This window comes from Corythoichthys intestinalis, chromosome 4 (assembly GCF_030265065.1).
Source record: "Corythoichthys intestinalis isolate RoL2023-P3 chromosome 4, ASM3026506v1, whole genome shotgun sequence".
In the NCBI taxonomy this organism is placed as follows: Eukaryota; Metazoa; Chordata; class Actinopteri; order Syngnathiformes; family Syngnathidae; genus Corythoichthys; species Corythoichthys intestinalis.
Genome location: NC_080398.1, coordinates 33,369,279 through 33,393,080, shown reverse-complemented (window position 1 = coordinate 33,393,080; position 23,802 = coordinate 33,369,279). Strand labels below are relative to the sequence as shown.

General features: G+C 40.2%; 1 protein-coding gene across 1 annotated transcript in view; it reads left to right on the top strand.

Annotated features, from left to right (window-relative positions):
- LOC130914716 (inactive phospholipase C-like protein 2) overlaps positions 1 to 23,802 on the top strand; it is a 60,547-nt gene that overhangs the window by 18,598 nt on the left and 18,147 nt on the right. The window contains exon 4 of the mRNA XM_057834154.1: positions 11,786 to 11,861. Coding sequence (XP_057690137.1) covers positions 11,786 to 11,861 — 76 coding nt within the window. The remainder of the gene's footprint in view (positions 1 to 11,785; positions 11,862 to 23,802) is intronic.

Here is a 23,802-nt window from a genome sequence, read left to right as displayed (position 1 = left end):
TTTTAGCATGTTGCTTCGTTGCCACTACTAGTTTTGTTTTGTGCTGTGAAGAAAACTCTACGGAGCGTGCGTTAGTGGTTTTGTTAGCTCTCGCGTTGTTATGACACACCCGTGACGATCGGGTAATGACGGCGACTACTAGCGGTTCTGCCGAAATGCATGATCGGAAGTTGAGACAACCACGACTGTGAGTGGTGCTTGTCCATATTATACCATGCGTGCGGTCCCACTCTAAGTGTGCTGTGTGGTGTATGACACAAGCGCAGCATGTGAAGCAAAAGCTAATTCATTATCACATTGAGCAATGCATTATACTAGGCCAGGGGTCGGACACCTTTGGCTCTCGCTCTTTTGACGGCCGCATCTGGCTCGCAGACAAATCTTTAATTATTAAAAAAAAAAAAAAAAAAACTAGCCTAGTTATACTCCATTGCGCGTTGCGCAAAACGGCGACGATCCCCGGCGACTAGAAAGCCGGTTCACAGTTATTTTAGTGGGGAAGTGGTAAACATACATGTCGTTGCGTATATCTATCTATTTATCTGTCTATCAATCACATTGGCAACGCAGATAAGGCAGACACTGATCGAGTGGGGCCGCCGTATTTTGCTGTCAAAAAGAGAGGCCGATGTGCGCATGTGCGTAGTAATTTCCCCACGGTTTTAGTTTCGTTTGCCCCGCTAATTTTAGAAACCCTTTTGAGAAGATGGCAAAAAGAAAAAAAGACGAGGAGTATTGTACTTTTCAGCAGGAATGGACAGAGGAATTTGCCTTTGTGGAGAGAGCAGGTTCTGCGGTGTGTCTAATATATAAAATTGCATCTATGAAAAGGTCAAATATAAAGCGGCACTTCGACACCCGCCATGCTACATTTGCATCGAAATATCCGGCGGGGGACAACAGGAAGAAAGCATGTCAAAAGCTTCTTACAAGAGTGCAAGCTAGTCAGTAGCAACTCCATGTTTGGACCAAACAAGGTGACTGGAATTCGGCTAGCTTTGCTGGCGCTTTAGTAATTGTGAGAAATGGGAAGCCATTCACAGATGGGGAGTACGCCAAAGTATTCATGCTTGACTTTGCCAATGAACTTTTTGACGACTTTTCAGATAAAGACAAGATTATTAAACGGATAAAAGACATGCCCCTGTCAGCAAGAACTGTTCACGATCGTACCGTCATGATGTCAAATCAAATTGAGGCAACACAAGTGAAGGAGATAAATTCGGCTCCATTTTTTCACTCGCTTTGGATGAGTCAACGGATGTAAGCAATTTATCACAGTTCAGCGTGATCGCAAGGTATGTTGCCGGTGACACACTACATGAGGAAAGTCTGGCAGTTTTGGCTATGCAAGGAACAACAAGAGGCGAGGATTTATTCAAGTCCTTCATTGAGTTCGCTAAAGAAAAAAATCTACCAATGGACAAACCTGTTTCTGTGTGCACTGATGGTACTCCGTGTATGCTTGAAAAAAAACAGAGGATTCATGTCGCTTCTTCGTGAACATGAAAAGAGACGTATCCTAAGTTTCTCAATGCCTGCATCACGCTTAACCTCATCAAGTATCAACCAGACTACAAAGCCATCAGCAACACCATGCAGCACCAGAAGTCGCATTAATGGTAAGAAATAGTCATCATTGATTAGCAACAGCATAACAATGTTATTAAAAAGAATTCAGAGACGTATTGTACTTTAAAAATGTTGAAATTACATAAAATGCACACATTACTCGTATTTTTAGTTTTAAACATATTGTATGGCTCTCACGGGATTACATTTTTAAAAAATGTGGTCTTTATGGCTCTCTCAGCCAGAAAGGTTCCCGACCTCTGCACTAGGCACTAGTAGCCGATTTTTTTGCCCGCGATCTTATCTCGATTATCGGCTCTTTGAATATTTTATGGCTAATTACTGTCGAATGGTGACTTTACTATCGATACAGTCGTATCTCTCACCTGTAAAAGCGGATATCCGGTTGTATCGGTTTATCGTTCTCAAGCTTATTATCTAATAACATAGTTTAGATTTGCGGCCCTGTGACCCAGTTGTATGACAACTACTATAGAAATGAAATGGATGTTTGCCCTGCGATTGACCCGTCGGTGTGAATGTTGACTGGCGATCGTCCTAATGTGCACCCTGCTTCTCTCGCCAAAATCACTGGGATGGACTCCAGCGCAACCGCGACATTAATGAGTAATAGCACCATATAAAATTGATAGATGCGTGAATGTGTAGCCTTCCACCGCTACGGAAAATAATCAGCATCTGCTGCGTTCGAATCAATAGCTTGACTTTGCAGCTCTTTAAAGAGCACAGCAGCCTTGGTGAGCGAATAATGCCACAGCTGTTAATGAACTCAATAGCAACGCAGTGCGCACCACACCAGGCTTTCCCCGTCTCCCTTTTTATTCATATATTAATTCTTTCACACGTGGTTGATTCCCTTCCAGAGCTCCTGCATGTTAGACGAGCGGACGTTGTTGTCAGTCGATGAATAATTTAGCAGCTAATCACTTAGCTGACAAGTGGGGACGACGCGGCTGTTTAGCTTTTCATTCGGCACACTGTTATGTAACGTGTGCGCGTGCTTGTTAAGGTGACCCTTCTAGAGGTAATTGTTAGTGATGGAAAGAGGACGATTGAGTTTAGGGTCGGGAGAGTGGGTAACAGGTATTTGTGGAGCACAATCGACCTCATGAAAAGGAAGGGCACTGTAAATAATGTGGAGGTCAGTAGGGACGCAGCGATGCGTTTCAGCTACCGTTCCGGTCCCTAATTGACAATCCATGACTGACCCGTGTTACATTTATCAAGGAAAACCTCCATGAAGACTAAATGTGCAAAGGGGTAGTCTAGAACTGTCATGCATGGCACATACAGGATGATGGATTATATGCTTAAAATTGGAGCGGAACCTAGGCCTCGGCCAATTTTCTTCCCCTGTTTTGTCCTGTCTCGATTCTTTTCATATTTTTTAACTTAGTAGGTTTAAAGAATCTGCAATGAAAACATAAGAAACTTAGAGACTGGTCAACTTTTTTCCCACATATATGAATATAGTTAATATTAACATAAAAATAGCAGCACTGAATACTATTCCCCTATCAAATAACACTTGTCATGCGCAATACTTGAAATAATCAACCCAAAACTAGAAATATACAAAGTCGATAATAAATAAACGGAAAAAAAGAATATGGAAAAATAAAATGGATTGATCAATTCAGCAATGCAAGTAATGTATGAAAATATCCATAGGTGTGTTATATTTCTTGTACATGAATGTAGTGCTGCAACGATTAATGTTTAATTATTGTTCATCGATTAATCGACTACTAAAATAATCGATAGCTGCAGCCCTACATGAATGTTCCTTAGGTGTTTGTTCATGAATATCTGTTGCAAAACAAGTAGGAGTGGGAACCTCTTGGTACCTCACGATACGATACGATTTGCGATACAAAGCTCACGATAACGATGATCTGACGTACAACGATTATCGATACAGTGGTCAGAAAATCATTCTATGATATTCTACAAACGACTAATAAACAGAAAAACAAGCTTCTGTTGTGAATTGGAATGAGTTTATCACTAGTAGACGTTCAATCTGTTTGAAGTGGGAGGGATGGCAGCGAATGAACGAACATTCTCATTCGCTGCCACCTTCCCAGTTCAAATTGATTCAATATCTATGGCCGTCAGTGGCAGCCAATGCCAGGCAATGAGGTAATTTTGGGCAATTTAAGGTCATTTATCTGTTGATTTTCCGTTAGTTCCTGTGAATTTGGGGTATTTTATGGGTCACTTCCTGTTTATTTTGAGTTACATAACAGGAAGTGACCTGGGAATCACCCAGATAAATAGGCAGTGACTCAAACTCAACAGGAAATGACCTGTATATGCCATAAAATGAACAGCAAGTGACCTGTAAATGCCCTGAAAATCGGACAGAATGACTGTGAATGATCTGGTTTCGAATGAACATTTCTAGTCTATATAGATTGGGCATCGAGCACCATCAATGCAGCCTTAGAGTTAACTGAGATGCTATTATGATGGAAGATTTTGGTAGCAACTTGTTGATTCCTTTTTATTTATTTTTTTAGACATTGACACCTTTTTAAAACGATATCTCGATTCCTGGCAGAAGCATATAGATTACCTTTGGGGATACAAAGTATCACGATATATCACCATTTTGATATTTTGTCACACCCCTAAAAACAAGGCTAATTTCTGTTAGCACGTGAAAGGTGTTTTTCCGTTGTATATTAGCATTCAGCTAGCGGGCTTTCAAAAAATGTATTTCTACAATTGGAATGTCATGGACTGCGATTGGCTGGCGACCAATTCAGGGTGTCCCCTGCCTACTGCCCGAAGTTAGCTGGGATAGGCTCCAGCACCTCCGCGACCCTCGTGAGGAATAAGCGGCATGGAAAATGAATGAATGAATGAATGTCATGGAATGTCATGAATTGCTCAAAAACAAGCAACATTGGACACTTTGAGTGACTGTTCAAAATCTGCCTAAAATGTCTGCATCTGCAGCATATATGGTCAATTAAATGTGTCACGGCTAATCACCGAGACCAATCTAAAACAATTTTCCATCTTGAGCTTAAAACCACAGAGCCCTTCAAAAACCTGCGAGTGTAAATCGACCTATTTTTGGCAGGCATTCAGTGTCGTTGTTCAAATTGATTGGATGGCTAATGCCGTCAATGGTACTGAAACATGATCATTTACTGCCTGCCTCCTTAGTTTAAGGGCGCTTTCACTCTAGCACTGTTTGGTCCGTTTTAAACGGACCAGAGTTCTTTTTCTCAGATGGCCCGCTTCGTTTTGTAAATATAAACGCGCATCCGAACTCTAGTTCGGACCAAACAAACGAACTCTGGTCTGCTCAAAAATCGTGGGTCTCTGTCCGCTTTAAGCACACCCTGCTTCGCTTGTGAATGCAACCGGTGCAGGGTCTGCTTTTGCGACTTTATGTGCGTAGTCACAGCATGGAGCTGTGATGCTCCAGGTTGTAATGGTACACGCAGGGCATCCTTGGAAGCGGGAATACATCGCGCACGCTATTCAGAATCAACAACAGCAAGATGACAGCTGATAAGCCATGGCCAAATGTTGTTGTGCTGCGCTCAGCAGTTGCATTTGATACAAAGATTCAAGGTTCTACAGTCCCTGACAAAAGTCTTGTCGCTTATCCATTTTGTAGAAACAATTGCTAATAACCTGACTTTTAATTATTCAATTGGTTTCCGAAATGCTTCATATGAAAGCTAAGACCCTCCCAAATGATGTTCAATGTACAAAAATACATTTGTTTTACTGAAAAAAGATTTATCATTTAATGAAGACATAAAGGTCAAATTTTGGCAAGACAAAAGTTTTGTCGCTTACAGAAAGTAGTGTGAAAATGGTTACACAACATAAGCGAATTAAGCAGTGGTGCTGTAAGATCCAAATTTAATATTTTGTATGACTTCCATGGGCTTGAAGGACAGCATCCATGCGGTTCGGCAAGGATTCATACAATTTATTGATGAAGTCATCAGGAACATCAAAGAAAGCAGTCTTGCATGCCTCCCAGAGTTTATCAACATTCTTGGGTTTCGTCTTCCATGCTTCCTCTTTCATCCCACCCCAGACATGCTCAATGATGTTCATATCTGGTGACTGGGCTGGCCAGTCCTGGAGGATCTTGATCTTTTTCCACTGCAGCAGAGCTCCACGAGACCTAGTCACCTGAATTCCCTGTGTCAACCAGAACAGTCTGTCGAATTCTGTCTAGAAATGGCCTCCATGGTCAAATCATCATTTGGGAGGGTCATAACTTTCATATGAGCCATTTCTGAAACCAATTCAATAATTAAAAGTCAGGTTATTGGCAACTGTTTCGACAAAATGGATAAACGACAAGACTTTTGTCAGGGACTGTAATGTGGCGGTTGTGTTTTGCATGCTGTTGCTGAACGTACTGTGTGACAGTGGCATAGACAGGTGGAGCTCGGGGCAGCCGTTTCGTGAGTCTGGCTCTCATAGGAGTGGTGACAATTTGACAGTCCAAAAATTCACAAAAGTGAGAGGGATCTTGTGCCTGTGTGACTTGGGGTACCATACGGTTCCCTTTCGTGGTTTAATTACCTCCTATGCATTTTTTATATACTCCAGTTTGCTCGGCATTAAGTCAGGAGGGAGTGACCCTGCCGCCGGCCAAGCGGTGACTTGCTATGCTGCTACTCGGAAAGTTCGGTTGGCGTAGTGTGAATGCTGAATCTTTTCAACAAATCGTTTGCAAGTGTTGCTGCGAAGTAGCTCTCCAACCGGACCCTTGTCCTCTTGGTTTAGTGTGAAAGCACCCTAAATGTCTCAGCCCTGCACTTTGTCTCGGAAGAACATGAAGTAGCCTCTCAAAATAAATCACACGGCCATTTGACTTCACCCTGGGGGAGGTAATGACAGCGTACGGTGCAGCAATGAGCGCGTTTACTGCAGCTGCGGCGTCGCCGTGATTGCACCACCGGGGCTTCGCCGCGCCGCGACAAAATTATAATCATGATTTCCAAAGAAGAGCTCTTTGTGCAGTGTGTTCATACGGTTTAAAGGCATTGGAGTGAAGCCAGCATGTGAACTGAACAACTTCTAACATTTTTGTGTTAATAAACATCACAGACAGCGTTGCAAATAGAATGCTTGTTTTAGCAGATAATTGATAGATTAAAGGTTTAGTTTTACTGCTGCAATAGTAGTGTAAAGCAGCTTTAAGAACAGACTTGCTTTACTTTGTGGTAATAAAAGTAAATCTTCTCTGTTGCGACTTTTTAATCTTTTTTTTTAATAAACAAAGTCCCAGCAACAGCTGTAAAGAATGTTATCCATTGAACATATGATTAAAAAAATTTAAAGGTTTGTTGAGTCTAGTGAAGTCATATTGGTATCAGTACAAAATGTATATGAGGGCCAATCAGTGTTCGGTCGGCATCTTTTGTTATTTACAGGGTTCATGTTGGGTCTTATGTTTTCATGCACAAATTATGATTTTTAAAAATGGTTTTATTATATTCATTTGGGACAGGGGTCTCGAACGTGCGGCCCAGGGGACCGGTCGTGGCCTGTGGACAATGTTTTATGGCCCCAATTTAACATGCAATTGTAGTATTAGTATTGCACCCATGTATTTTCTGATGGGCAATAAAGTATATAACTATATACTGTACATATATAATTTTAAATAATTGAATGGTCCGGTTTTGGGGGAAAAAAAACAATTATTTAAATGGTAACAAATAAAATAAAATTAAAATGCCATGAGTAATAGAAATAGTAATACTTCTTATTAAAATAAAATTGAAAACAAATGTTAATAAATAAAAAGAAGAAGGAAGACATAAACACGGGCCACGCTTACTTGAATTTATTTTATATTTGTGACTTCACATAGCTTAACTCTTTTGCTGCAATTGAAGGTAATAAGTCCAAACCATTTCAACTGGAAGCAACCGTTCGATTTAATAGGTGTTTAAAATATTTATTTCCCTCTTTTACTTACTAGAGCAATACAGACTTTGTGACCACTGTCCCTGCGAGGGTTAGTGTAACGCATTAAGGCCACACGGAAGCGCAAAGATGCATGAAAACCCCAATTTGCCGATGTAGTATGTATTCCCAATGTGTAGGTGGCAGCACCATCAAAACTTGATTCCTGCGTGCAACCCTTCTGTTTGTTAAATGTGCAGAAAGGAAGACACAGGAGATGTGTGTTGCTCATGAAAGCCTATATCAAGAAAGTATGAGAATGTATTACTTCCGTGTCCGAACTGCTGCGGCTACCAACTCTTTTAATAACTGGGTGGTGTCCCAACACCTTCCCTTCTGCTGTTTCCTCTTTCGTCCTAATCAAATAACAACATAGCGAAGCGTATCAGGCTGTAATTAGGATAGTAAATAGTTGACTATTTTCTTGAATAATGTTAAACACAGTTAGGCCATGGACAAGGTTGCTACTTAAGACATGTTCATACCTGTCAAGTTGTACGTTTTCGGCGTAATTTGTACAAGTGAGCACTGATTTTTAAATTTGTACGCCGTAAGTTCAAAATTTGTACGTTTTTCGTGCTTTACATTTTTTTTCTCTGTTCGGATCTTGTCACCGTTTTGGCAACGAGACAGTGTGCGTTATTATTGGTTGAATGAAGCTAGAAAAGAGAGAGAAGAGTGTTTGTTGTGACGCTGTAGCAAACGCGATGCTAGGCTAGGTGGCTCCAATATTTCCTGACTGTAGCCGACAGCCTACAATCTACGCCTAGATATCACATGCATGTAGAACTACATGCGAAATGACACTCGGCGGCGTTAGTAAACAGCCGCCATTTTAAAGCGGTAGACTTCTCAGAAAGGCTCTGTTGTAGTAAGCCTTCCTAGCGAACCTAAGTACCTTCATATCTAAAATACTCCTAAATCGGCAAAATCTTGACTTGAATCTACAGTGGGGCAAATAAGTATTTAGTCAACCACTAATTGTGCAAGTTCTCCCACTTGAAAATATTACAGAGGCCTGTAATTGTCAATATGGGTAAACCTCAACCATGAGAGAAAGAATGTGAAAAAAAAAAAAAACAGAAAATCACATTGTTTCATTTTTAAAGAATTTATTTGCAAATCATGGTGGAAAACAAGTATTTGGTCAATACCAAAAGTTCATCTCAATACTTTGTAATGTACCCTTTGTTGGCAATAACGGAGGCCAAACGTTTTCTGTAATTCTTCACAAGCTTTTCACACACTGTTGCTGGTATTTTGGCCTATTCCTCCATGCAGATCTCCTATAGAGCAGTGATGTTTTGGGGCTGTCGTTGGGCAACACGGACTTTCAACTCCCTCCACAGATTTTCTATGGGGTTGAGATCTGGAGACTGGCTAGGCCACTCCAGGACCTTGAAATGCTTCTTACGAAGCCAGTCCTTTGTTGCCCTGGCTGTGTATTTTGGATCATTGTCATGCTGAAAGACCCAGCCACGTCTCATCTTCAATGCCCTTGCTGTTGGAATGAGATTTTCACTCAAATCTCTTGATACATGGCCCCATTCATTCTTTCCTTTATCGCCCTGGTCCGTTTGCAGAAAAACAGCCCCAAAGCATGATGTTTCCACCCCTCATGCTTCACAGTGGGCATGGTGTTCTTCGGATGCAATTCAGTATTCTTTCTCCTCCAAACACGAGAACCTGTGTTTCTACCAAAAAGTTCTATTTTGGTTTCATCTGACTACAACACATTCTCCCAGTCCTCTTCTGGATCATCCAAATGCTCTCTAGCGAACCACAGACGGGCCTGGACGTGTACTTTCTTCAGCAGGGGGACACGTCTGGCAGTGCAGGATTTGAGTCCCTGGCGGCGCATTTTGTTGCTGATAGTAGCCTTTGTTACTGTGGTCCCAGCTCTCTGTAGGTCATTCACTAGGTCCTCCCGTGTGGTTCTGGGATTTTTGCTCACCGTTGTTGTTATCATTTTGACGCCATGGGGTGAGATCTTGCATGGAGCCCCAGATCAAGGGAGATTATCTGTGGTCTTGGATGTCTTACAATTTCTAATAATTACTCCCACAGTTGATTTCTTTACGCCAAGCGTTTTTCCTATTGCACATTCAGTCTTCCCAGCCTGGTGCAGGTCTACAATTTTGTCTCCGGTGTCCTTCGACAGCTCTTTGGTCTTGGCCATAGTGGAGTTTGGAGTGTGACAGACTGAGGGTGTGGACAGGTGTCTTTTATACCGATAATGAGTTAAAACAGGTGCCATTAATACAGGTAACGAGTGGAGCCTCGTTAGACCTCGTTAGAAGAAGTTAGACCTCTTTGACAGCCAGAAATCTTGCTTGTTTGTAGGTGACCAAATACTTATTTTCCACTCTAATTTGGAACTAAATTCTTTAAAAATCAAACAATGTGTTTTTCTGTTTTATTTTTTCCACATTCTGTTTCTCATGGTTGAGGTTTACCCATGTTGACAATTACAGGCCTCTCTAATCTTTTCAAGTAAGAGAACTTGCACAATTGGTGGTTGACCAAATACTTATTTGCCCCACTGTATCTTTAAATGATGAAACCGTTTTAAAACTTTCACATGTCGAAAGTAGACGGAAGGGAACTAATGCAAAAACGGGAGCAATTTTAACAACTTTAACGGTTGATTCACAACATTAATTGACTTCCAAACATACCAGAGCTTACTGTTTTTTTTGTTTTTGTTTTGTTTTTTTGTTTTGGAAAAAACAAAACAAAACATGAAAGGTAACACCAGTTACCTTGCCAAGTAACCAATTACTCTTACATTAGTGTAACTGAGTTACTAACTCAATTACTTTTACGAAGTAATTTGTAACTGTAATTAATTACTTTTTTAAAAGTAAGATAAAAAACACTGGTCATAAAGATGCAGTCTGCAGAATGAAAAGTGACGAAAGCGGAGATTTTATTCCGCCAGTTTGTTGCCGAACACAATTTGGCTGCAACTATTGCTGATCACTTTTCAGAATTAGCAAAAGAAATGTTCCCTGACTCAAAGATTGCATCGGTAAGTTAATTTTATCAATTGACCTTTTAATTTATAATTGGACACACTAACGAACTACCTGAACAAACTGAATTGCGAGCTGAAATTGCTACATAAAATTATAACAAAAGTAACTGTTAAATTTGAGTAATCATGATGTAGCTGAAGATATTGATTGTTCTTTGATTGCACCAGGTTATATGTTACAATATTACCAATAAATTCATATTATTTTAAAAATTGAGTTTTATTTTTCTTTATATTACACGCTATATACAACTTTGTAAGATTAGTCACCAATTTGTAAGGGCATACGCCACTACTTGTAAGATTGCCAACGGCCTCGGGTTGACAGGTATGCATGTTTTCATACACTATCGGACTGTCCCCGTGCACTTACGTCATCAGTATCCTCACCCCCTTCACTGACAAATATATTGGAGCATTATTGTCCCCTACTGTTACAGAGTACGGAAGTCAGTTGTAACCCAAAACTCGCTTTTGCACTGTCAACTGTTTAGATGGCAAAGACAGGGAGGAGCGTTTTCAGCCCCCCAAAACGCTGTTGCCATGTAAACCATTGGCCTCCCTGGAAAACTTGCTGCGTTGTTACCCCCGTTGCTGTGTAAATGGCCCCCAATTTGTTCAAATAACTATAAACTAAAAAACAACATGTTTACCAAACTTGCACCAAATCACGACCACATCTGTGTGTCTTCATCTCCAGGATCACTTTCGAAAAACTCTGGAAGTAATCTTTCGCTTAAACGAATTTGACGTCTATTACCGCCAATCGCACTAACAGATAAAAACATTGTAGATGAGTCTACATTTACTCTGTGTTAATCCTTTCTGCTGAAAAGTGTGGATTATGGTCAATGTGGTTTTCACAGTCTGCACTCTCCATTCAACAGCACAACATCTAAATTTAGCAGCAGGCTATGACTCACCCTGATGTTTGACTTGCTAAAATTACCTCAAGAGCCACATTTTCTCTTTTCAAAGCCCGTCGTGTCTACATTCGAGCCCTCCAGACGCAGGGCTTTTAATAGAAAAGTCCTCCTGTCTGCTTTCCCTCTAATTTCAGGCTTACGCCAAGGCGACCTCGCCCACGCGGGCCTTCCTGTAATAACGCCTGCCGTCTTTTTCGGCAAGACCTCCCGCACTTGGAAGCTCCTGGAAAACTGCAGCATAACATGAATTCTGTGTGTATTTTGGTGTCAGGTGATCCAGACCAGCAAGACTCTCCTGGAGAACTCCGACGGGATCTACGAGAGGATCCTGCAGACCCAAAAATCTGGTGAGAAAAATCAGAATGAACGTTTGCTACAGTGGCCTGTGTCTGTTTTTTTTTTTTTTTTTAATTATTTTTAATGACACAATTTGCTATAGTGAGCAGATGCTGTGCTGTTTAAAAATTTCTCTGTCATTAACTCCTCTGTCGTAAAGGATGGCGCGATGATAATGCGCTGCGGTGAGTGGACCACAGTGTGCTCAGTAAGGGGGAAAAAAGTCAACTTTTTATCACGTCTATTGTGACACACTCACCCGTAGGGGTGTGATAAAATATTGAAATGGTGTAGGGCTGCAGCTATTGAATATTGTAGTAATCGAGTAATCGACTGAAAATTCTATCGATTAATCGAGTAATCGGATAAAACCTTTTTTTATTTATTTATTTTTTTAGGTAAAGAGCAATTATACATATACATGAGAAAAAAAGACATTTAATCCAATATTGAACTATTTTCAGTCAATCATTTGCCACGTTTACATGGAGCCAAATATTCCAATTACAATCGGAATATTTGTTCAAACCGAATAAATGTGTTCCATATAAACACCTCATTCGGAATGAACAGGCCCAAACCGAATGGAATATCATTCCGATTCACAGGGGTGGAATATTCCTTTTCCCAAACCGATTAGAAGTAAAATTATATCATGTAAACAGGGAAGCGGAATGGTGTCTGGTTGCGTTCTTTCTGCACATGCTCCGTACTGACGTGGTGACGTCACTTGGTGACGTAAGTAACGTCACTTGCAACATGGCTTCCAAGCACAGCGTACCTAATTGGAGTCCGGCGGAAAGATTGTATTTAATTCAAACTTTAAAAGAATTGAATATAATTGCTCGCTTAGACGGGCGTAAAACGAGGATCAGTGAACTATTTTAAAAAGTTCACGAGAGGTTACACGAAGCCGGAATAGACCGGAGCGTTGACCAGATTAGAAATCGGTGGAAAACGCTGACAACCGGCAACTACAAGGCAAAAGAGCAAAACAGCAGAAGTGGATACGACCCCACAAACACAACAAGTGGGTTAAAGTTAAAACAGCAGCACTCTGATGATCGATCTCCATGTTTTGCAACAAGACGCTTTGTATTGATTAATCTGCGCATGTCAGACGGCAGTTGTCAAACGTCCTTTCGGAATAAAGGCAGACACATGTAAACGATGGATCGGAATAGATGAAGTGACATGTAAACAGCTGATCTGAAATTTCTATTCGGAATGATTTGAATCGGTATGAATAAAAGTCAGCATGTAAACGTGGCTAATGTCTTTATTTTCGATGTACAGTGCCTTGCAAAAGTATTCGGCCCCCTTGAACCTTGCAACCTTTCGCCACATTTCAGGCTTCAAACATAAAGATATAAAATTTTAATTTTTTGTCAAGAATCAACAACAAGTGGGACACAATCGTGAAGTGGAACAAAATGTATTGGATAATTTAAACTTTTTTAACAAATAAAAAACTGAAAAGTGGGGCGTGCAATATTATTCGGCCCCCTTGCGTTAATAGTTTGTAGCGCCACCTTTTGCTCCAATTACAGCTGCAAGTCGCTTGGGGTATGTTTCTATCAGTTTTGCACATCGAGAGACTGACATTCTTGCCCATTCTTCCTTGCAAAACAGCTCGAGCTCAGTGAGGTTGGATGGAGAGTGTTTGTGAACAGCAGTCTTCAGCTCTTTCCACAGATTCTCGATTGGATTCAGGTCTGGACTTTGACTTGGCCATTCTAACACCTGGATACGTTTATTTTTGAACCATTCCATTGTAGATTTGGCTTTATGTTTTGGATCATTGTCCTGTTGGAAGATAAATCTCCGCCCCAGTCTCAGGTCTTGTGCAGATACCAACAGGTTTTCTTCCAGAATGTTCCTGTATTTGGCTGCATCCATCTTCCCGTCAATTTTAACCATCTTCCCTGTCCCTGCTGAAGGAAAGCAGGCCCAAACCATGATGCTGCCACCACCATGTTTGACAGTGGGGATGGTGTGTTCAGGGTGATGAGCTGTGTTGCTTTTACGCCAAACATATCGTTTTGCATTGTGGCCAAAAAGTTCAATTTTGGTTTCATCTGACCAGAGCACCTTCTTCCACATGTTTGGTGTGTCTCCCAGGTGGCTTGTGGCAAACTTTAAACGAGACTTTTTATGGATATCTTTGAGAAATGGCTTTCTTCTTGCCACTCTTCCATAAAGGCTAGATTTGTGCAGTGTACGACTGATTGTTGTCCTATGGACAGACTCTCCCACCTCAGCTGTAGATCTCTGCAGTTCATCCAGAGTGATCATGGGCCTCTTGGCTGCATCTCTGATCAGTTTTCTCCTTGTTTGAGAAGAAAGTTTGGAAGGACGGCCGGGTCTTGGTAGATTTGCAGTGGTCTGATGCTCCTTCCATTTCAATATGATGGCTTGCACAGTGCTCCTTGAGATGTTTCAAGCTTGGGAAATCTTTTTGTATCCAAATCCGGCTTTAAACTTCTCCACAACAGTATCTCGGACCTGCCTGGTGTGTTCCTTGGTTTTCATAATGCTCTCTGCACTTTAAACAGAACCCTGAGACTATCACAGAGCAGGTGCATTTATACGGAGACTTGATTACACACATTTGGATTCTATTTATCATCATCGGTCATTTAGGACAACATTGGATCATTCAGAGATCCTCACTGAACTTCTGGAGTGAGTTTGCTGCACTGAAAGTAAAGGGGCCGAATAATATTGCACGCCCCACTTTTCAGTTTTTTATTTGTTAAAAAAGTTTAAATTATCCAATAAATGTTGTTCCACTTCACGATTGTGTCCCACTTGTTGTTGACGCTTGACAAAAAAATTAAATTTCATATCTTTATGTTTGAAGCCTGAAATGTGGCGAAAGGTTGCAAGATTCAAGGGGGCCGAATACTTTTGCAAGGCACTGTACATTGTTGAAAACAGCCAACAATTGCATCTAAGATGTGACTAGAAAAAAAAATTCACTGCTTTCTCTCAAAAAACTTCTAAACTTCTAGACCTTATATAAAAAACAACAACAACATATTTCTAACCTAAAAATGAAATTATGCTTGATAACACACATCACTTGAAAGCTACATGTTTTTCCCATGTGTTTCAATTTAGTTTCCATTTGTGTCAAGCTATTTTTAAGTTAAGTTTTAAGTTAGTCTTAACTGTAAGTACTGGTAGGATTTTGAGTTTTTGCAGTGTTAAAAATAAATGTATGATACCTGCCGTATTGGAGCACATTTATTCAGCCAATGACTACTGAGCTAAAACTGACAGTTAGCTTTATTATGTTTTAATTTTACACCCTCATCACTCTACAGCGCTGTGTTTTTACAGATTAAATAAAGCCTGTATGTAAGACACGTTAGCCACGCATGGACAGTGGTCATAATCAATGGAAACCTAGCCCTCCGAAGGGCTAACGTTACGTGAGCATGTGACAGTAACGTTGTATTTATTAGTGATAAGTAGTCTACTGCTTAAAGATGGCGGCTGTATACTAACGCTGCCTAGACGTGGCCGAGTCTGTCATTTCGCATCTAGTCCTAAATGCATGCAATATCTATGCGACACATCGGACACTACCTGCTACCAAACTAGCATTATGCGGGCGTAGTTTTTAGCAACGTCGGCGTAGTTTGTAGCGGCTGTCGGCTGCGGTAAGTTTTTTATTTTTATTGCTTCTTCCTCTACGCACGTGACATCAGCGCGTTCGTGATACTTTGTATCCCAAAAAGTTATCGATATGCTTCTGCCAAGAATCGAGATAATATTTTTAAAAGGTGTCAATGTCGAAAAAAATAAAAAGGAACCAACATGTTGGTACCAAAATCTTTCAATTAACTCTAAGGCTGCATTGACGGTGCACGACGCCCAATCCATTTAGACTGGGAACGTTCATTCATTATAAACCAGAGCATTCACAGTCATTCTGTCCGATTTTCAGGGCATTTACAGGTCACTTGCGGTGCTTTTTAGGGCATTTACAGGTCATTTCCTGTTGAGTTTGAGTCACTGCCTATTAATTTGGGTGATTACCAGGTAACTTCATGTTCTGTAACTCAAAATAAACAAGAAATGACCCATCAAATACCCCAAAATCAACAGGAAGTAACTGAACATCAACAGGTAAATGACCTAAAATGGCCCGAAATTACCTCATTGCCTGTCATTGGCTGCCACTGACGGCCATAGATGTTCAATCCGTTTGAAGTGGGAGGGATGGCAGCGAATTAACTTTCGTTCATTCGCTGCCACCCTCCCAGTTCAAATGGATTGGACGTCTACAAGTGATGTACTAATTCCAATTCACAGCAGAGGCTTGTTTTTCTGTTTGTTAGTTGTTTGTTGAATATTCATTCATTCATTTCCTAGAAATATTTCCTAACCAGTGTATCGATAATTATTGTATCGCCATATAGTCAGATCGTTATCGTGAGCTTTGTATCGCAAATCGTATCGTATCGTGAGGTACCAACAGGTTCCCACTCCTACTCACCCGTTTACTGACCTGTGGATGGTGTGTAATGGCAATTAGTGGGGATGTCCCCGAACTGATCAGGTGATCAGGAATCTGCACCGATCCAATTTTTAGAAGATTGGAACCTGGCGGAAAAAGGTTCAGGTTTTTAAAATATTATTTCATCTTAAGTATTAACTCACTGACCGCCATTGACAGTGATACGATGGCTGCCAGGCCCCTAGTGAAATTGGATTGGACAATGGACAATGGCATTGAATGAGTTAAGGGTTACAAGTAATAAAATAATCCAGAGTTATATTCATTAAGGATGTCCCCGATCTGAACACGTAATCGGGAATCGGGCCCAAGCACGACAAGATAGAATCAGTGAAAAAGATCAGTTTTTTAAGAGATTTCTTTTATTATTTTAGGGCTATAAAGCAACAAAATAAGATGTACATGGATATTGTCAAAAGAAACAAAAAAATGTTTGTTTTGCACTCTGCAGCATTTTAGAAGATGTGAATCAGACGGAAAAAGATTGCGTTTTTAAGATTTTTTATAATGGCTGCAAAGCTACAAAATAATCAAGATGAACAAGGATATTATCAACAAACAAAACAAACAAAAAAAGGTTTGGAATGAATAAATTATAAATTTATATTTATAAAATTAGTAAATTGCCAAGGTATCGGATCGGCACTTTGCATCGGCAGATCTTCATAATCGGGTGACTCGAACTCAGGTGTAAATACCGCATTTTTGGGACTATACGTCGCATAGTATAGTATAAGCCGCACCAGCCAAAAAATGCACAATGAAAAGGAAAAAAAAACATATATAAGTCGCACCGGAGTATAAGTCTCATTTTTTGGAGGAAATTTATTTGATAGAATCCAGCACCAAGAACAGACATGTCATCTTGAAAGGCAATTTAAAATTCAATCGAGAACAACAGGCTGAATAGGCGTATGGTATGCTAACATTAAATGACGCTAGAAGTTAGATCGGGCCTAAAAAATCCAACCTGACCTGACCGACCCGCGGGTATTAAAGCCCAACGCGGCCCGAGCCCGATCAATTAACTTGATTTGCTTGCCCGAGCCCGAAAAAACCCGAAATTTTATGTTTTATTTGTAGGCACGAGCCCGAAAACAAACACAATTTTTTGTTTTATTTGTGAGGAGTCAGGAGAAGGAGGAAATGCGGAGATGCGATGCGTGGATGCGTTTTGTGTGATCACGTTTGTGACGATGCCGGTGCATATGTGCAAAATGATAACAAATTAAAGCCTGTCTTTTGTAAGGAATTCTATGAATATAGATTTATTTTTTTTTAAAAAGCGAGCGAGAAGTCGGCCTGACCGTAAATAATCACACATAAGTCGCTCTAGAGCAGTGCTTCTCAATTATGTTCTGTTACGTCCCCCCAAGGAAGACGTAAATGTTTCGCGCCCCCCCAAACTCTGCCGCCACTGTAAATAGTATCATTGGTCTATAATATTACTATTATAAGTACGCCTCTGCCTCACAGTGTGTCCTTTTTTTCTTTTAGAGAAAATAAGAGATCAACTTATAAAGTATCACTTTATTAACATTGTTTTGTTTGTAACAGAAAAGACTTAACGCGCATCAGTTTGCCTGAATTTAAAAAAAAAGTCACATCCAAACTGTAAAAATACACTCAAGGTACATTTTTGACCATTTGATACTGAAAAATAAAATCAGTAAATAATAACAAATTCAAATAGATTAGAAACATTATCTCATGAGGACAATATGCCACAATATAACACTGACAAAACGGGACGACTGTTGGCAATATTCGGCACGTTTTTGCTGAAAAACAACCAAGCAGCTTATCAATGAGATTGGGCTCTAATGTCTTTAAGTGGCGTCTTAATTGATTTGGCTTCCGGCTGTCCGCTATGATCATTTTTAGACACAGGAAACAGTGGTCTTTCCTCATCTACCACTGTATTAAATGTCAAAGCCAAAAGGCAAACGGCCCGAAAAACAGCGCATGCTCGGCGGCCGAGGGAGAACCGTAGGTGAGGGCGGTCGTCATGACGATCCCAAGCCGAAAATGGCACTTCTCGGGCGAACACGTGAGAACTGGAGAGGACAGTGGGTCGGTGCGTGAGTCTGGCCGGAAAACGGCTTTCGAAAACTGCGCACAGCTCTTCATATCTCTCTTCTGTGTGCTCTTGCTTACTTCAAAAATACTGCGCGCACTTTGAAAATGAGAGCGCCACTGCCACCCACTGAGTGGATGTGCAAGTACACTTTATTCTAGTAGGGCAAAAAAAAAAAAAAAGCATGTTCCCCGAGGTCACATGCGCCACCCCTGGCATAACTCTGGGCCCCCCTGGGGGGGGCGCACCCCACTATTTGAGAAGTACTGCTCTAGAGTATAAGACTTATCCTCTACCAAACTATGAGAAAAACTGTGACTTATAGTCCGAAAAATACAGTATATGTGATCAGAACAACTCTAGCAATTAGTATGCCATGTTCATATGGTAATACAATGGAAGCTACTGTGGTTATGAAACATACTGTATAACGTCAATTAACATTTTCATGGATGAATTATGATTTTTATTTATTTTTTTAAATCCTTACTGGGCACTTAATTCATTGGCTGCCATTGACGACGCTAGACGTCCAATCCATTTTGACTGGGAGGGGCTAATGAACATTCATTCATTCGCCCCTCCCATTCAAAATTCTCAAAAAAGAATATTTGGACAATTCAAATCCACAATATACTTAAATGGTTCAACAACTATCAACATTCATGTAGATTAATTTGATATTTAACAATTTGTCAATTAATCGTGGCAGTCTTAACTAAAAACAACTGTAGTTATGAAACATCATAAAAAAATTCTTCAACCCGATAAGATGCCACGTCCTCACCTGCTGACGTCAAATTTTTGGTCATGTTGGCCATGATATTAACATTTGGTATACAAATGTGGTCCACGTGACGTAAAATGTGTGTGGATGCCAGGTGTCTATTATAGTTGTAGTATTTTTTTTTAATTTTATTTTAATGTCAATCTTTTTTTTTTAATGAAAACATATTACAATATATTAACAAAATATTAATACAAGCAAAATGAATAAACATTCAAAAGCAGAAATACACTCTGATTATGGCCCCCACTAACACACTCAAGTTGATTTTATTGTTATTTTTTAAAAAAATTATTTTAGAGTATTTGGCTCATTGCTTGCCACTGACAACAATAGATGTCCAATTTCTATAAACTCGGAGTACTGGCTGTGAATGCTCATGTTTCAGTCCCATTGACTGTGCTAGATGGACAGGGAGAATGATCGTTGCCTTTCCTCTTAGTCAAAATGGATTGGACGTCTAGGGCCGTCAATAGCAGCCAGTGAGTTATTTTCCTTCTCTGCTCTAAACACAAATTTCCACAGGCTGTTGCGGTTTATTTACACAATGTAACCTTAAGTCAGTGATATTTCATCCCGGCGTGCCATATTCGGCTCATGTTTCTCCGGCCCGATGATGATCATCTAAAAATAATTGAGGATATTCCAAGCTAAACAAGCTGTTATTTGGATCTCCCCTTCCGTTGCTGCTTAACATCTTGTCAAACGCTCCAGGATGTGATGTAACTGTTATTGTTAAGCACACACACACACACACACACACACAAACACGCAATGTGCGAACCCCCGTTGACAGTGGCTATCAAGGCGCGTATGAGCAAACGGTAGTCTTCCCTGAGGTGTGAATATAAACAAAATGATTCAGAAAAAAATGCAATGTCTGTCTGTATGAAGTCACATTAGATTCAAGGATATCTCTTACAATCCCCTCTATAGTAGGGATAGGATGATACATTTAAACTCCTGATACAATGCACCTCAAGATGGCAGGATGAGGTTATGATAGTCATGGTACGATATACTGTAAATAATAATAAGAATAAAACTTACTCATTTTTGTTTCACTTGCACACACAAAAGCAGTCCAGATTACAGTATAAAGCTCACCTCACATGTTGTGGATTTCGGGCTGTGAATTTTATCAAGAGCTAGTGAAACACTGCCCACCAAAAAGGAACAGTTTAAAGCCAAACATTGTGGGAAAGCTTATATTTCTAAATAAAAAGAATAACAAATTATCCCACAGATTGGCTGCAAAGCTTCATTGCTTCAAGAAGCTTCATTCAGCCATCACTACTCCCTTGTGAGTAGGGGTGTGACAAAATATCGATATAGTGATATATTGTGATACTTTGTATCCCAAAAGGTTATTGATATGCTCCTGCCAAGAATCGAGATATCGTTTTAAAAAGGTGTCAGTGTCTAAAAAAATAAATAAAAAGTAACCAGCAAATTACTACCAAAATCTTCCACCATTATAGTGTGTCAGTTAACTCTAACGCTGCATTGACGGTACTTGACGCCCAATCCATTTAGACTGGGAACGTTCGTACATTCGAAACCAGAGCATTCAGTCATTCTGTCCGATTTTCAGGGCATTTACATGCCACTTGCTGTTCTTTTTAGTGCATTTACAGGTCATTTTCTGTTGAGTTTGAGTCAATGCCTATTCATTTGGGTAACTCCCAGGTCACTTCCTGTTCTGTAACTCAAAATAAACAGGAAGAAACCCATAAAATACCCCAAAATCAACAGGAAGTAACTGAAAATCAACAGGTAAATGACCTTAAATGGCCCAAAATTACTTCATTGCCTGGCATTGGCTGCCGTTACTGGCCATAGACGTTCAATCCGTTTGAAGTGGGAGGGCTGCACCCTCCCAGTTCAAATGGATTGGACATCTTCTAGTGATAAACTCATTCCGATTCACAGCAGAAGCTTGTTTTTCTGTTTTTTAGTTGCTTGTAGAATATCCTAAAATGATTTCCTGACTAATGTAGCGATAATCGTTGTATCGTCAGATCATCGTTATCGTGAGCTTTGTATCGCAAATCGTATCGTATCGTGAGGTACTAAGAGGTTCCCACTCCTACCTGTGAGAGAAAACCTCCACTGCAACCTGCTGTCAACACTGTTTTCGTCTAACCTGCCTTATGCCTCCCAGCATGCATTGCAGCACTACATATGTAAATAAGATTAAAACTTTATGTTCTGTGCCAATTATTTCTTCAGTTGCTGTTCCAGTTGTTTCATTAATTGTTAGTTATGCTATTTAGTTTGTTGTTATCCAATCATTTTAGTTTTGGTTTAAAACCATTCTTACCTTGCGTGAAACCTTCTCACATATTTTAAGTGGGAATTGATCCCCCTTGCCTCATGAGCACCACAAAAAATGGCTGGTGGATGCACATGGTAAAGCTGCTTGGTCATGAAAGGGATTTACTAAACTGTTTCTGGTCTATTTGGCTCGAGTCATGTGGCAATGCATCTGGTCTATATATTACAATCATTTTTTTCTCAGACTCGCCTATCATAATGCCTTGTATCGCAATACTGTATATCGACAAACAATATTTTGTCCCAAACTTACTCTATAGTCAGGGGTGCACATAATTTTTTTGCCCAGGTTCTCAGAGGAGGACCTGGAGATGTGACTTGGTCCTCATTGAGCTTGAGAGCCGACCAGCGTGATGCGATAAATTTATGACAAGCTTTACTTAGAGCCAATTAACTTTAATTAATTAAATTAACAATTAATGCTTGATTAACATCAATTGGCACAACAAAATTGCCATTACTTTGAAGTGAAATGTAAAGAAATAAAAAGCATCAATTCAAAATAAAGGCCATTATGCGGCTCCCACATTAACTCCAAGCCTTTTTAAAAGTGGGATGTCCTCCTCATAAGACCTCATTGAACGTGCATGTTTAGCTTTGTAAAATGCGAGCAAAAACACGTTTGTCAGTGCATGTCGCTGTTCATTACCTTTATTCCGCCCTATTCCACCACTTGTCCATAGGGCGAGTGGGGTCCTGTTTGACATCGATAGTTTGCTTGATTGCCACATGCTCTCTGTTTTTTTCGTGCTTTTCAAAGTTTGGATGGCTGAAATTCTTTGACCCTACATAAAATGCGCTGCTCTTATCGGCCACATTGGGATTCTCCCGGCACATTTTGTACCGCATTTCCGTGCGAGCATCATTTGCTTCTAGCCACGGTACCTACTGTAGCCACTTTTCAGCAAAAGTCCTTTTTTTCGGTAGTTCCGGTGACGTCTCTGTCGTCTGTCTGTCTTTTGACGGGGGTGGGGGAACACGGAAGTAATTACTCAGTGTGGCCTGCCTCTTCGACATTTTGAGAAGTTATTTTCTCGTGTGTGCCGCAAATACAGTGGTCAGCCATCGGTACGCAAAAGCGTATGGAAGCCGTTGAGGGCCAGCGCGTTTGTCTACGTCCAGTACGCATGCGCGCATGCGGACCACTTATGTGCACCCCTGTCTATAGTTTATGCATGCATTGTGTTGTGTGCAAAGTGGGTCATGTCAAATCCAATTCCCCTTTAGGAGCTTGCTGGTGCAGCGCCTGTTTAAAGTAAGATTAATCCATCACTAGGGCTGCCACGACTAATCAATTACCATATTAATAGACAACAATTTTGATAGATGATTAATTGCTTAGAGAAATTATTGACCTAAAAATTGTCCAAATCCTCATTTTTTGAGCCTATTATTTGTGATACTACTATTAGGTATTTTTAAATGTAGTATTTTTGCAGATTTGTACATTTTACTAAAAGGAAAAAAAACCCCACTGAATTTCTTTTTTAATATCTTCAAATTTATAACTTGTTTTAAATGTGGCAAACCAAAAAAAAAAAAAAAAAAAAAGAAACGGTAAATAGTCTTTGTTTTCTGTGGTCCTCTTTGTATTTAATCAAAATGAGATATTCGCAAACATCCTTTTGGTCTTTCTCGCCTCTGTGGTGACTTCAGCTCTGTTATTTAATAAAGGGACTCCCATAGGCTGTTTCCATTTGTGCACAACACACACACTCACATACACACAGGCTTGTGGGGGATTGTTAAATCAAAAAGCAAACATAGCTAAATCCTGAAAATCGCAGCCGCTTCTAATAATCTCACTGCAAAACAACAAAAACTACAAATAAAAGCTTTTTTGTGCTTCTCGTATGGTGGGAGCCAAAATCACAAAACACTGGAAGCCACACAATTCGCTGGTCTCTCTGGGCACTTTGAGCTTGTGTTCTCATTATTTGTAAACTCATCTACCTGCACAGCTCCATATCAAAAACCTCCAAATGTCAATATCAAACAGAAGATTACAATTATAATCCATGTTCTTGCAAATGATTGCTGCCAGCCCCTCACAGAACAAACTGATTGCACTGTTTTCATTGTCAATGGCAGTGGGTTAAGACAAAAAGACACCGTATAGAGGAGACCTCAAAAAACTGCGGCAGGCGGATGCCCTGGTTATACTTCAGCTGCTTGTGGCATTGTGCAAATTTAGCAATTTTATTGCTCTGGGGACAAAGGAGT